The 15,870-nt window shown below is 42.7% G+C and overlaps 1 protein-coding gene across 3 annotated transcripts in view; it reads left to right on the forward strand.

Moving 5' to 3' along the window:
- Positions 1–14,995, forward strand: part of col22a1 (collagen, type XXII, alpha 1) — an 88,330-nt gene extending 73,335 nt beyond the window's left edge. For all 3 annotated transcript variants that reach the window (XM_084081328.1, XM_084081329.1, XM_084081330.1), the window contains 16 exons: positions 728–781; positions 987–1,040; positions 1,997–2,050; positions 2,212–2,265; positions 2,369–2,413; positions 6,568–6,621; positions 6,972–7,025; positions 7,300–7,353; positions 8,846–8,917; positions 9,028–9,063; positions 10,160–10,204; positions 10,867–11,046; positions 11,631–11,697; positions 12,269–12,451; positions 12,994–13,071; positions 14,219–14,995. In XM_084081328.1, the coding sequence (XP_083937454.1) occupies positions 728–781; positions 987–1,040; positions 1,997–2,050; positions 2,212–2,265; positions 2,369–2,413; positions 6,568–6,621; positions 6,972–7,025; positions 7,300–7,353; positions 8,846–8,917; positions 9,028–9,063; positions 10,160–10,204; positions 10,867–11,046; positions 11,631–11,697; positions 12,269–12,451; positions 12,994–13,071; positions 14,219–14,412 (1,278 nt within the window). In that variant the 3' untranslated portion in view covers positions 14,413–14,995. The remainder of the gene's footprint in view (positions 1–727; positions 782–986; positions 1,041–1,996; positions 2,051–2,211; positions 2,266–2,368; positions 2,414–6,567; positions 6,622–6,971; positions 7,026–7,299; positions 7,354–8,845; positions 8,918–9,027; positions 9,064–10,159; positions 10,205–10,866; positions 11,047–11,630; positions 11,698–12,268; positions 12,452–12,993; positions 13,072–14,218) is intronic.
- Positions 14,996–15,870: the final 875 nt, after the last annotated feature.

Consider the following 15,870-nt stretch of genomic DNA (forward strand, 5'->3'; position numbering starts at 1 on the left):
AACGTAAACAAACCTATTACACCCTCAAAATACAGCAAATACTGTTGACAAATAATTGATCTCTTTTCTAGTTTTCTGTCGAGAACAAGAGTCAATCCTTAGAGAATAAAAACTGCCTCCACTGTTATTAGTTTTTTGTTGTTTTCGGTGATGCGGTTATCCATTTTGTTTGTGTTTGTATCCAGGGCCTTAATGTCCCACCTGACTGTACCACTTTATCCTCTGTCTCTTTCTTGTCAATATGTAGACACCAGTGTCTCTTTCTTGTCATGTAGACGCCAGAGTTTTTTGTTGAGATTCTGAATTCTTAACTCCCCTGAGTCCCCATCTTTAAACCAATCCAGTGACTTTGACTGGTGCAGGGCTTAGCATGGATCAGATTGTAAATACCATAATGTATTTTTTTCCCTGCAGATCTACATATTAAATTCAAAATTCAGCCTTAACCCTTAAATTCAATTAATTCTTTCAATGGAGTAAAATCTTGGCCTTCCTGCCCTGGCATTTGGCCTTTGTGCCCTCAAAATTGACAACACCAAAGGCCAATTGTCCCTGCCCCTAAAATTATGAAATTCCAGGCCTGTTTGTATCACTGATTGGGCCTTAAATCTGTTTACAAAATTGAGAATTCACAAGTAAACAAAACGATTATTCCATCCACGTTTTGTCATCAGACCAGATTATTTCCTCTCCTTCCAACGTTTATCCACCTTTTCTCTCCCTTCAGGGAAATGATGGACAGCCTGGCCCCGTGGGGCCCCCGGGATCCCCTGGAGAAAAGGTCAGCCTCTGTGCAGTGCACTCTAGTGGACTGTAACCCCAGAGAACACATTACCCATGTGTCATTATTGTACAGACCTGGTCCCTCTGGCATGGAGGTCAACCAGGCTGTGGTAATAGTGGCCATTCATCATCTGTTGTTGTGTTTTTGTTTTTTTTGCGCTGATGTTTTGCGTTTTGTTTATCTGTTCTTTTTTCTTTACCAGGGCAAGGAGGGTCTCAAGGGAATCCAAGGACCATCGGGTCTCCCTGGCTTGATGGTATGTGGAGGAACTATGGATTTGATCAGTGATGGAAGAAGTACTCACATGTTTTACTTAAGTAAAAGTATCAATACTGCAGTGTAGATATACTTTGTTACGATAGAAGTCCCGTATTCAAAATGTACTTGAGTAGAAGTACAAAAGTATTGGCATCAAAATGTACTTAAAGTGCCAAAAGTGAAAGTACTCATTGTGCAGAATGTCCCATTTCACAAGTTCAAAATGTACACAAAATCTTTTGAAAATAGCCGATCTACAAGCTCACAATGCGTCGCATATTGTGATCTATTTTCAAATGGCCGATAAAGGGCTGAAGTGGTTGAAGTGTGTCTTGTAATAATAATCAAAATCTACAAAGTAACTACCGGTAGTAACTAAAGTTATCATTTAATTGTAGGGGAGTAAAAGTACAATATTTTCCTCTGAGATGTAGTGGAGTAGAAGTAAAAGTATTGAAAATTCCAGTAAAGTAAAAATATCCCCCAAAAAAAGTGTACTCAAGTACAGTACATGAGTAAATGTACTTCCTTACGTTTCTTTACACCACTAGATTTGATGCACAGAAGTATATGCAAATTAAACAGTGTCTGTAGATGTTTTCATCAACTAAACCAGTGGTTCTCAACCTTTTGTGGATCAGGGCGTTCGGCGGCCCACCCATCTGACCACTTAACATGGTAGCCGTGCATTTTCAGTTTATTTTAATGATCAGTCAGTCGATTGTGTTCCGGCTTGGCTCAATGGAGCTAACATAGTATACTTTAAGTTCCTAAAGAAAAGTAATACCTTTTTTCGTTAGTTTTCATGATATTTTATCATTAGAATCTTAGTTTTTTTTCCCCAGTTATTTGGGGGCCCACTTGCACTATCCTCATGGCCCACCGTGTCGTGTCCCGGCCCACAGGTTGAGAACCACTGAACTAAACTGATACATTTTCTTTGTCTTTCTTCAGGGTCAGCCTGGTAAAATGGGAAAAGACGGCAGAGCCGGAGAACCTGGAGAGTCTGTGAGTATAAGCTTCAGTGATACCAGAACCACTTGCTTATTAAGCCATACTGGCCCAGAACCACTCCCTTATTAAGCCATACTAGCCCAGAACCACTTCCTTATTAAGCCATACTGGCCCAGAACCACTCCCTTATTAAGCCATACTGGCTGTCATTTCAGGGCAAACAGGGAGAACCTGGCCCTCAAGGCAACCCTGGACTCAGAGGTCTCCCAGTAAGTATACCGTATATACTCACAAACTGTTCTGATCACAATACAAATGGAACCGGTCATAGAAAACCGATGGAGTGGTAATTATTGTATATGTCCTATACAGGGCTTCAAGGGACATAGAGGAGAGCCTGGCCCTCCTGGATCAAAGGTCAGTATATTAAAGTTTACAATCCACAGGTTTTTATGTCCGCTCTCTCCTCTCTCCTGATATGGCTGGTTCAGATGTCTGAACTACAATAACCCATTAAGACCTGCTGAGGCCAATTCTACAAATGCCTTCTAAATCAGTAGTTTTCACGCCAAGATGTACAAGCTTGTGCGAGCTTGTGCATCTGCTATTTTTGGGGCGGTGTAGCCGCCCCCTATAAGTGAGTTTTGGACACCGACCAAAAAATGTGTGTACCCCCTAACCCTTCCATTGTTAATGCAAATCGATACTTTTTTCATATCAGCCAATCACATTACAGCTAGTGTCATCACCACTAACTGTAATGTGATTGGCTGACTTTGCAAATTCAGGACTGTGATTGGCTAGCGAAACACATGACACATGTGCAGCCCTATGAATAGCAGTATGGACTTTAAAAAAAGTCATTCATCCTTTTTTTAAAGTGAGTCATGTTGTGATGACCACACACCGCCCACTTCACACTGGGTGTGATTTTTTTTAAATAAGAAGCGTTTCCCGACCCATACAAATGTGTCCGTGACCCACAAATAGGTCCCGACCCACTGTTTGGGAACCACTGCCTTAAAAGGAGTAGTTCACCCAAAAACATACTTATTTCCTATCACTTACACACTCCATGAAGCATTGAATTTCTGGAGATTTTAGTTTTTGTCGCATTCCTAAGCCAATAATTTGATGACCGGCGGAAAGATGCTAATGTCTCCGAAAGAAGACTCAAAGAGTTTGTAATTGATAGAAAATAAGTCATTTTTCCGGTGAGCGTACTCCTTTAACCTAACCTTAAAACCACGCACACCTGGGCGAAACATCTGGGAAAGAGGGAGTCCCGCATGTATACACAGACAGTGTGTGTGTGTGTGTGTGTGTGTGTGTGTGTGTGTGTGTGTGTGTGTGTGTGTGTGTGTGTGTAATGCAGGGGTCTTCAACGTTTTCAGGCCAAGGACCCCCTAGCTGAGAGAGACCCCCTCTATATTGTATAAAATTGTGTTTCAGATTAAACTTTTTTTGTTTAACTTGGACTGCTCTTTTTTTCCCTCTACACCTATACGTCTTTGCCAAAAATAGCCGATCTACAAGCTCACAACACCTCGCGCTGCGAGGCGTTGAGAGCTTGTAAGATCTGCTATTTTTGGCTAAAGTTCTCCTCAGAAAAGGGATGTTAGGGTTCAAGTGGTTAATGTAAAAAAAAAAAACATGTCACACAAAGATTTGGCGGACCCCCTGTAGTAACTCTGAGGACCCCCTAGGGCCCTGTTGAAGACCTGATGTAATGTATGTGTGTGTGCTTACCTATGCCCACGTGGGCTTCCTGTATCATACTGACATCGTTGGCACCATCACCGATAGCTAGTGTGATGGGCATCTCTGGGGACGTTTTTATAAGACGTACCACCTGAACACAAAACAACCACATGAGGAGACAGTGCTTAGTCAGTGGTTGGGGATGGGGAAGAAATGATGTTATGCTATCATGATTATGTTACAATATGTAACCTTTATTCCGGTACTTTATGTTCATCTTATGTTATTCATCTAACCCCTGCTCATTTTGCTAGGATTGGATGGCTTAGGGTTGAGGACAGAGTACAGCAACTTGCTATGGGCCTGGTCTTCAAGATACACCACAACATTGGGATCCCCCTGTATTTGTCTAAATACTTCCTAAATGTTAATGAAGTCCACGATCATAACACCAGAGGAAGCTCCACAAATCATGTTCAACCCAGATTTGGCTCAACAAAGGGAATGAACTCGTTCTCAAGCTATTCATCAAAAATGTGGAATGCCCTACCAAAAGGAGTAAAGGAGTGTAAAACCCTACTCACTTTCAAAACTGCCCTAAAGATACACCTTCAGGAGGCTGCAATTCGAAAATGGCCCCTGTCTAAGTCTTAACCTACCCCCCCCCCCCATTTCTTTTTCTTCTCTTGTACATTTTTGGGCGGTGTAACCGCCCCTATGTGAGGTTGGGACATTGACATTTGCTGCACTGTGATTGGCCACCCATTGTACCCCCCTAACCCTGCACTGTGATTGGCCACCCATTGTACACCCCTAACCCCTACACATTCAATGCAAATCTATACTTTTCTTTAAGTGAGCTTCCATCACTGTGATGACCACTTGCTGCACTGTGATTGGCTAGCGAGACACATGACACATGTGCATAGTCCTATACATTTTTATGCACTTAAAAAAAACACATTTATGTTTTTTTTAAGTGAGTCATGGGTCTGTGATGACCACACCGCCCACTTCACACTGGGTGTGATTTTTGAATAGCCAACACTAAAATCAAAAATCACACCCTGTGTGAAGAGAGTGGTGCCTTTGATGAGCCCTGTATCGATGTCGTCATCAATGTTTGTTTATTGGACATACATACGGACGGACACACGGACAAAGTCAGATATAGGAGTGGTTGGCACCACTCAAAAATGACACAGATGCTCTCCCGGTCTTAATGGGATTGAAATGATTTACTATATTGTCCAATCAAGTGCGCCGCCTGCTTCAGATGACTTTATTATCGCTGCCAGGCCAGGGCAGAGGATCTTAGCGTTCGTCCCTGTATCTGTGTCTGACCACAGTGATTCTCGCAAATTAGTTGACTGATCAGCATCATGTTTCATGTGTGGGTTGCCAGTAGGCCAAAGGAACTTATAACCGAATATCTATTGTTAAAATCCATCAACGACAATTAGTTTTTTGGTGAATTGATAATACCCGCACTACCATCCCTCCAGGCTATGGGATAAACATCCTCTCAGGCTATATATCACAAATATACAAAGAGTGCAATAGACAGTATACAACAAATACATCCATGCACACGTAAACACAGACAACGTACTAAAGAAAAACCAAAGCTCTCCTGTAACTGGCTGCTCTCCCATCCCACCTGATCACTTGAAGTAGACAATTTTACACAGTACAACTTTAAACTAGGACCCTCCCTCACATACACACAACAGTGCATGTTTAGACGGTCAGTAGACGGTCCTACCGACACCAGGGTCTAACTTTCTCTATAGAAGAGTTAGTGAGACCACCAACAACAAAATGCAAATGTAGTAGTTATATTGTATTAACATACGCTACCATACAGATTTGTTCAAATTAATATTTTATTAATTACAATAAATCCCATATTGTAGATTTAACAGCCATAAACAGTAATTATCCAACACAGATGAGCAAGAACAGAATCATACACCCGTAATGTAACGCACACAGCATATCATAATGCGGTACCGCAAGATGTCAAGATGAAACCGTGTCACCCTGACGTTTCCGACACTGTTCTTTTCTTGCACATACTTTACTCTTTGAGAGGCGTACGTCGCACCTGCTGGGTTATTCTGTCTTTCAGCGCACGCACGCACACACACACACACACACACACACACACACACACCCTCAGGAACGATTTCTGCCACCGCTCCATGACCAATAGCACGGCTCATTACTGCCAGCTCTGAGTCACACAACGTGCCAGCCAGCCAGGCAGACAGACGCACCAGCCCTAGAGCGAGCTCTGTGCAACGGAGATAGCTCTCTGACAGGCTGGGCAACTTATTAGAGAAACTGTGCAGTGAGTTTCTTCTCACCCAGAAATTTCTTGCAGAATCGACCCTGTTCTCCTTACGAATTTGATCCAATTAACGTCAATCAGATTGACGCTGTATTCGATTAGATTTAGCGTGTTCGCTTTGATTAATGTTGCGGAAATCGTTTTGGCACGCCACACTACAACCTTTGACTCTGTGATTGATTTAGCATTGGAGAAAATATTGCCGAAAAGTGTTTTTTTTTTCACACACACATGCATTTTAATATAGTATGTGAAATATAAATTTAGGTGGAATCTTATGGGTCTAGGGTTTCATGTGAAATTGAATAGGGATATATGGGTATTTTTGTGTTAAATAGTTATAATATTTATTTTAATCATTACTTGGAGTTTATTCTATTTCATTTTAGTTGAGGTCATGGAATTGTGGTGTTTTTTTTAACGGAGCCGTTGTAACGTAATTTCGTTCTGCTGTCCAATAAAGAGGAACTTGAACCTGAACTTTTTCACCAAACTCTCTTTTTTGGTTTTCAAACAGGGTGAAGATGGAAAGCCTGGGTTGCCGGGGCGCGAGGGAAAACCAGGAAAAGAAGTAAGTCCGATGCAGTAGAGCAGTGGTTCTCAAAGTGGGGTGCGGGGACCCCCAGAGGTCCTTGAGGGGGTTCCAGGGGTCCCCAGCAAAATGAGGAACAGTTTAACCACTTTAACCATATTTTATACTTCAGCTGATCGGAAATTGATCGGCAAGCTCACAATGCGTTGTATTGTGAATCGTGACACGTTGATGGGGGTCTGTGGATCAAATACATATCAATTTGGGGGTCCTTGACGTGTAAAAGTTTGAAAACCACTGCAGTAGTAGTATGGAAGTCAAACATTGCGTTATGATCCGCATTGACGCCAAACAACACGTTGTAATGTTTGTTTTGTTTTCATGTGAAGGGCACTAAGGGTCCTCCAGGACCTGAGGGGATGAACGGACCAAGAGGAGAACCGGTGAGTCATGGCAGGAGGAGATGTGTGTCTGACATTTACAACTGAACAGCAACATGTCTTAAAGACGGATAGATAATGACAGTAATGGCACTGATGTCCCATTGAATCTCCCTCTGCCTCTATCCCCATCTGTGCTCTCTGTCTGTCTGTCTGTCTGTATTTGTCTGTCTGTCTGTCTGTCTGTCTGTCTGTCTCTCTCTCTCTCTCTCTCTCTCTCTCTCTCTCTCTCTCTCTCTCTCTCTCTCTCTCTCTCTCTCTCTCTCCATCTCCTCAGGGCAAACCAGGTGAACCAGGGCCAGGAGGAAAGCCAGGCACGGCTGGAGCTCCAGTGAGTCATCTCTTTTGCTTTATTTAGATAGAACGAGTTTGTTGAGAAGACGGTGAAATCTGAGGTTCTAGAAGGTGGAACGACGTGCGACGCAGGCCAGGGCTCCAAACCTGGAGGCGTTGAGACGCAGTCGTCAAGCGAGCTTAAAAATCTAAAACCATCGACGTGACGCAGTTATCAAGCAGTATAGGAATGAATGTCAAGGTGCCATGATCGCACCTGGGACAAATTATTATTCATGAGAATGATGAAGGAGCAGATATCAAAGAGGAACTGAAGACAGGGTTAACAGCAGGGGGGTCTCGAGGGTGGGGGGAGTAGATCATACTCTTAGAAAGAGAGAGACACTGTCAGAAAGATTTATATGTGCTTAAAAAAACATTAGTCAATGTTTTCTGTCTCTTGAGTGGAAGACTGATGGTGGTTTGATACATCAGATAAGATCAGATAAAATAAGATAAGATAAACATTTATTGATCCCTGTGAGGGAATTCAGTGTCGTAGCAGCAACATCAGTAAGAGGTACAAGTCCGATTATCAGAGAGATAAGAAAAGAAAAGAAAATAGACTCTGACACCAGTAAGATATCGTTGCTTTTCTATTTTAAGTAAGTGAAATAAAATGTGACTAATGTGACTTTTGTCATATGAAAGAAGGGAATCAGAGCTGCAAATTGAAATATTAGTTGTGCAGTTTGATTCACCAGTTTTGGAGATATGGCTTATGTAGTGATGTCTTACAGAGATACAGAGATTTGAGGAACAGCTCCCAAAGTCAGAGCCAGAGTCAAGTCTTTGTTCTGTGAGAATTTAACCAGTATCCCACAATGCACAAGTACTGTTAGGCGGATTGAGAATTTATGAGAGAAGAGAGGGAGGACTGACAGAATATTGAACGTCAGAATGGTACTGATTGTTTTCTACCCTATATTGACATTAAAGGGATAGTCCCAATAGGATAGAGCCAATTATTTGATGACGGAAAGATGCTAATGTCTCCGGTAGGAGACTCAATGTTGACACTTTGTGTCTCCTACCGGAGACATTAGCATATTTCCGCCTGTCATCAAATTCATTTTTTGGGTGAACTATCCTTTAAGACTTTGTAAATGTCACATGGAGTACCGTTATGTTCTGGGACTATTTGGAAAATCCCTCCAGTGTCGAAAACCACCTTGGAATCAAAGCCAATGTAGTCCCTTGTAATGTACATATGAATGATTAATCTGCTACAGCTTGGAATGTCTCCACCACAATTATTTTATGATATTTTGATAAGAACTTCAGCCAAAATGTTAATCATGCAGACTCCTGTGTAATGGCTGTGGGATTTAGTGCAGACAAATCTGCATAGTCTATTGTATGCTGTGTTAAGTGGAACAAGATCAGATTTTGAGGCATTTTTATAAAACACGTCACAATAATCAAACAGTGGGAGTAGGTTTGTTGCAATGCCATGTGATGAGCAGCCATGTTTTCTGGTTCAATAACAGGGTCAGATGGGAAACAAAGGAGAGCCAGGGAGTCCAGGGTTACCTGGCTTTAGTGGACCTAAAGGCCCTGCAGTAAGTCGTCGGTTTATCCTACTTCGATTCAAAAAACAATGTTATTTGCAAAATGTCCATTTTCCATCATGGTGATTTTTTTTTCCAAATGTGTTTATTTGAATCCTCAGGGTCCATCCGGTCCTGTTGGTCCAGAGGGAAAGCAGGTAAGCAAGTTGTGAATACATACATTTAAATGATAAATGACCTTTCAGATGACGAGGACATCCATAAACAGTGTCGGAAGCTGTGTATGCCCAAGCAAACATGCCGTGTCGAAATAATGTAGCATGTGCTCAGTACCTGTGAAGATCTCTCTCTTTAGATCCTTTTTTCACACCACTGTATATACGGCCCACCTTTAGTGTCGCTACAGACAAGGCAGCATCAGACGACTCACAGTGGCTTATAATAGGGACTTTAAGCTTTCTGTTTTTCAGTACGGCGACGCCAGGCGGAGTGCGGCTGCTATGACGCAATCGCCGTAGCAGTCAAAATCGTTAAGCAAGCAGCCGTCGGCGACGGGTTCCCACCCCTTTTTGGTTTTCATGGTGACGCGTCTATGCAGCACGTGTCAAACATAAACACAGACATAAACAAAGACAGCTTCACTTGCCAATAACTTGCTTCTTTCATGCGCTGGACATGATCAGCAGTGGAAAGAGGAAGGTGCTGGAGCAATCTGTGTTATTCTAAAACAGTTTTAATAAACATGGTTTTGACGTTGTAGACACTACGTGGAACGGTAGCTTCTGGCGTAGTAAAATAGGCTGCGGCGACGGCAGGTTTATCTATCGAGCGCTGATCATTTCCGGTTACCGTAGTCCTCTGCCGTAGCAGTCCATTGCTTAAACTCCGTAATGACTGCATGAGGCTGCTGCTGAGTGCTCCAGGAAGCTCCAGTGCAAGCCAGATGTGTGTTAGTGTCGAGGTACCCACCTGCTCTGCTGTGCTACGAATACGTAACCTTATGTACAGTATAGGTTTATGTGTAGGGCATGTGAGTCAGTAAATGACATCATTGCTGTCATAACGGACCCTACACGCAGTTCTGTCAAGTTTTCCTCTAGACTGTTGTAGACTGTATGTTAGAAACTGAATTATGTGGGCTATTTGCATTTTCTTTTCCTTTTCCTTTCTGTTATTTTATTGTGTTGTGATATGGATCTTCCTGGGTCTGAAATATAGATTGAATTGAATTGAATTGAATTGATATATCTCTGTATTTATTTGATTCATTTGACGTTATTGTGTGTTTTATAGGGGATGCCAGGCAGAGCTGGTGATCGGGGCAACAAAGGAGACAGGGTGAGTATGAGGACAGGGTAGATCCTGGTTACTCATTATCCTCCAAACCATTACACTCATTTGAAGGTGATTTGTCACAGCCAAATCAACCATCATCTGGCAATCTACTGTTATATTCTCATCTCGCTGCTATAATTGGAAAGCCGTGGCTTGTGCGTGTGTGTGTGTGTGTGTGTGTGTGTGTGTGTGTGTGTGTGTGTGTGTGTGTGTGTGTGTGTGTGTGTGTGTGTGTGTGTGTGTGTGTGTTCAGTAACAGGGGTCTCCCTGTCTCTCCAGCTCTTTAATAAACACATAATACATTTTCAGGTTTGTTGCCAATTTTACCCAATCAGGAGAGCTGTACCCATTTATCAATTTTTATCGTGTTCCACTTCCAATTTTGTCTGCTCATTTCCTTGTGTCATCACTTCCAATTTCATTTCTTTATCCTGTATCCTGTATCCTGTATGAGTTCTCTCTCCTGACTGGGTAAAATATCCCAACATGAACATTTCTGTTACTAAAGAGCTGGAGAGATGGGGAGGCCCCTGCTACTGAACTCTGTAGCAATGCTATTATAATATAGAGCTTGTTTAACTACCTTTAATCAATGGTGGCGTCGGATTAGATCGCCACGGCGATGTTAAACCGGTCACTTAACGATCACATGTGCCTTATTGCAGGGTGACAATGGTAATAAGGGCGATAAAGGACAAACAGGAGAGTCCGGTATGCCTGGTAACCCGGGCATGCCTGGCAGAAAGGGCCACACGGGGATGATGGGCATGTCAGGACCCCCAGGAGAGTTGGGAGCTCCCGGGCCACAGGGGTCTTCAGGAAACCCTGGTCAACCGGGGCCGAGGGTGAGTCAGGATTATTTAACACACTGGTTCGTCGGGTCAGGGGACCACCAGGGGGTCAAAATGGACCCCTTACGGGTCTGTAACTCTGAGAGGGTGTAAATGGAACCGGAACGATCGTTGGTTCCATCATTTGGTCCATAAGGGTTAAATTAATACAGAGGGCCCTGTTTTGCAAGGCGTCTTATGCCTTATAACTAATCTTATTAGGCTTGTTTTATTTTATTTGGAAAGAACATTTTAAAATAGTGAAAATAGCCGATCTACAAGTTCACAACAAGTCGCTGTAGATTTCACTATTTTAAAAACGTTTTTTTCAAAGTAGTAAAAAAAAAGCCTAATACGATTAGTCATAAGGCATACAGTATTAGATGGCGCTCAAAATAGGGCCCTGAGGATTTTGGGATTAGGGCGTCCCAGAAATAAAAAATGGTATCAAATGGGTCCTTGAAAAAGTAAATAAATGAATATAATTCTTTTCAGATTCGTATTGTTATAATGAGAGATGAGAGAGATAGATGCACATTAATTACAGGTTTAGGATGAAAAGCAGAATTGTATTAAATGTGACATTGTGCCCCATGCAGGGAGAGTCGGTATCACTGGAACAGATGAGGAGGCTCATCCAGGAGGAGCTATCAAAACAATTAGACGGTGAGATCCATGTGACCCGCCTCATTCAATTATCTGTACTGAGCTCATTTTGCCTCGTGACATCTTGTTATGACGTTTTAATAGTGCTATTTGAGGGTCACGGTACATCTGTCTCTTTGTGTGTTCTGTGTGTTCTGTGTGTTCTGTGTGTGTGTGTGTGTGTGTGTGCGTGCGTGCGTGCGTGCGTGCGTGTGTGTGCGCGCGCTGTGTACTTATACTGTTGTGAGGGCCAAATGTCCCACAAGTAGAATTTGAGGGATAAGACATGAGAAATGGTTGTTTTATTGTTAAAAAATAAAATATGTTGAAAGTCAGGATTACAATTTGGAAAATATCAGGGTTGCTTTAGGATATTATGATTAGACCTTTAGAGGTTAGGTTTAGGGTTTGGGGGCTAGAGTTGGTTAGTTGTGCACTGATATCACGTACTGTACCCACCAACCTTTTCAATGCTGTCTTAAAGTGTTGATGTCCTCACATCAAAATAGTAATACAAACGTGTGTGTGTGTGTGTGTGTGTGTGTGTGTGTGTGTGTGTGTGTGTGTGTGTGTGTGCTGTGTCCATCTCCAGCCAAACTGGCGTACATCATGGCTCAGATCCAGCCAGCCCATGTGAAGAGCACAGCGGGACGGCCGGGGCCGCCCGGGCCATCGGGTAAAGACGGCGGCGCCGGGCGACCTGGTCCTCCGGGAGAGCCTGGCATGCCTGGACAGAACGGAGGAGAGGGTAGCAGAGGCCCCCACGGCCCTAAAGGTGAGCACTTAACCCCATTCAGTCTGTGTCATTTTAGATTTTAGCTATATTATGTGTGTGTGTCATGATTTTTCAAAAATATCAGTTATAGAAGCTCATAGTGCATGACTTTGTGCCATGCTATGAGCTTGTAGATCTGCTAATTTAGAAAAATCGTGAACATTTGTGAAAATCTTAATCTATTTTTAAAGCACATGTTTTTAACTCAAATCTTTGCTTCTGGCGGTCCCTGGAACAAAATATTTTGAGATGGGGGGGGGGGGGGGGGTCCACAGCCAAATACATCTAATTTTGGGGGTCCTTTTACATGAAAAACTTTGAGCACCATATCGTTTTTCAGAAAACTGTTTAGAAGACATTTGTAGAATCGGCCTCAGGTCTTAATGGGTTAATTTTCATAGATTGTATACAGATTTCATAGACCTTTCACGATTACAGACAACATTGAACCATATCTACCTCGTTTTGTATCACTCATGGCTGTGTATCGTTGATAGTAATAATGCTTAATCATATAGTGATCATGGTTTGTTTCCTTTTAGGCGACAAGGGATCCAAGGGAGAGAAGGGAGATACCGGTGTGGGTGACAGAGGAGAGCAAGGTCCCACTGGTCCTATAGGTAAACTTTAACCTTCTTTCTGGTCTTTTCATTACACACACATACAGTATGTATGTTCTCTTTGTGGACAATGCATTTTACAAATTACTGTTCATTTTCCTGGATACCTGGATGCAAGTCCTGTTGGTCAGCTATTAGCCTACAGTAGCTAGCTAAAATGTCAATGATATAGAGTACAGAAGTCCTGACCTGACGTCACGCGTTCATCCCCAGGTTCGAAAAAGTAATTTCGCTATGGAGAATAACATTGGGTCATCTTAGAATCGTCTCATATAAGAATTGAGGTCCAAAAATAAACAAACTGTCTCGGCGATATTGTCAGGGAGGAAGTTCTGTATCGTTTATGATAGTCAGTCACTTATATTTGATACAGTCTGTTTCTGGCGAAAATTATAGTAATTCGGCGGAAGGTAACATTATCGTTTTCTCTGCTTCATATCCATAAGAGTCAAACCGCCAGGGTCATTTGTTTATTTTTGGAACACAGTTCTTATTTGACGCGATATTAAATACGTCTATGGGGATTCAGAATGGGGGTGGAAAACCACGAACCAGGTAGACAAACCTAGGATGTGTAAATTACGTCAGACTTCGGCGCTCTATGTAGTTAGCCTAATACTACTGTAACTACAAGATCAACTAGAGCCCAAATCACACAACCTACCAGAATTTCACAAACGTTTTAGCTCGAGACCCAAAAGGGAAATTTGATGTCTCCCCGGGACTCAAACTAATGAACATAGCCGATCTACAAGCTCACAATGTGAGCTTGTAGTTCTGCTATTTCTCACTACTTCTTAAACGTACATTTTTATTTATTTTATGTATGGAATGTCTTAGATTTTTTTCCATTTATGGATTGATGAAAGTCTTTTGAAAAAAAATGTATTGATGGAAAATTTAGATTTTCTTTTTATCTTTTGAAAATAAATACAACAAAAAAATATGAAAAGGGAAAAAAATATATTTACTCACAACCCACGAAAACAGTTCCGCGACCCACACATGGGTCCCGACCCACTGCTTGGGAAACAGTGCCCTATATATACTGTACCACACCTCTGGTGGTGTTATGACCTTTGGTCATTGTATTAGTGTGTGTGGTGTCAGACTGATGTCTCTCTCCACCTCTGTTTCACCACCTCAGGTCCCGCTGGCATGCCAGGCTACGGCAAGGACGGGAGCCCGGGACAGGCTGGAGCGCAGGGAGAGCCAGGGAACTCGGGCCCCCACGGTCAGCCCGGCCCTACGGGACCCACGGGTCAGTGTGACCCCAGCCAATGTGCTTACTATGCCAGCCTGGCCTCAAGACCCCACACCAAGAACGTCAAGGGGACTTAGAAAGAAAAACACAGAAAACACCCCCTCCACTACTTACACACACACACACACACACACAAGGAGGCTTGAAGTCCAGCTATATTTATGAACTTGGACGTGTCATGATGTTGGATCAAGAACTTTTTAACTTTTTAAGGAGGATGATAACCTCAACGTGGAAGGGCTGAAGCAATGATGTGCTGCCGGCGGTCAGATTATTTGTTTTGTTTTTGTTTTTGTTTTTGTTTTTGTTTTTGTTTTTGTTTTTGTTTTTGTTTTTGTTTTTGTTTTTGTTTTTGTATGAAGGTTTGGGTGGGTGGGGGATGAGCAGGGGTGTGAGCTGTTAAAAATAACGTAATAAGGGGGATTAGCGGGCAGCTAGATTTGTATTATTCCCCCCTCCATCCCTTTCTTTCTCCAGTCTCGCCTTTCCCGTACATTCATTATTGAGAGATTTGTTTAATCGTGTAGACCAGGGGTCTTCAACAGGGGGTTCCGGGACCCCTAGAGGGTCCTCAGAGTTACTACAGGGGAGGCCACCAAATCTTTGTGTGATAGGATTTTTTTTTTGACATTAACCACTGAACCTTAGCCGAAAATAGCAGATCTACAAGCTCACAACGCCTCGCGCTGCGAGGCGTTGTGAGCTTTGTAGATCGGCTATTTTCGGAAAAGAGGTTTGGTGTAGTGGGGGGGCGGGAGAGCAGACCAAGTACACGTTGTATGGAAGGTTTAAGTGGTTAACTGCTGAAAATACACATTAACATGAATCCAACACAACGCTACACACATCTGAAGTTATCTATGAAATCTATGAAAAGATTTAATCTGCAACACAATTTATACAACAGGTAGTGGGCGGTCTCTGCTTCATCTCTCTCTCTCTCTCTCTCTCTCAGCTAATGGGTCCTTGGCCTGAAAAACGTTGAAGACCTCTGATTTAGACCACTGAGTCTCTCAACCTAGTTTAAATATCAAGCCCCCCCCCCACAGTTTTTATGTGCATCAGACCACGTTACCACCATTAATGTAACTCTACGGAACAAAATGGACCATTATGGTTCCATGTGTACACCCTCAGAGTTAACCCAATACATACATAGTCTGTCCAATGGAATTAACTGCAAAATGACGTCATTCAGAACTTTGGACGGGACTCTCAGAACTTTCTTCGGATGCTTGTTGCATCCCCAAGATGTTCTGACTATCCCAAGAAAGTTCAATGATTGGTCAGAAGTCGGGGTGGGCATGATTTATTTCGTTTCGTTTCCACATTCAACTCATAGGCTTCGTTCTGTAGTGAAAGCAGTGATTGTTGTGCACTTAAACCCCAGCATCCATAGTGTTAGGGTTAACAGAAAAGACCCTAGTATAGAGCCCTGAGGGACTACGGTCAACCATATAGGGTTTAAGTGGTTAAAGAGACATTGGCTTGGGACTGGGTAGAAGTACTAGTCTCACAAGCCAACCACCCAAGAG

The sequence above is a fragment of the Gymnoscopelus microlampas genome, assembly GCF_963454915.1.
Source record: "Gymnoscopelus microlampas genome assembly, chromosome: 15".
NCBI lineage: Eukaryota > Metazoa > Chordata > Actinopteri > Myctophiformes > Myctophidae > Gymnoscopelus > Gymnoscopelus microlampas.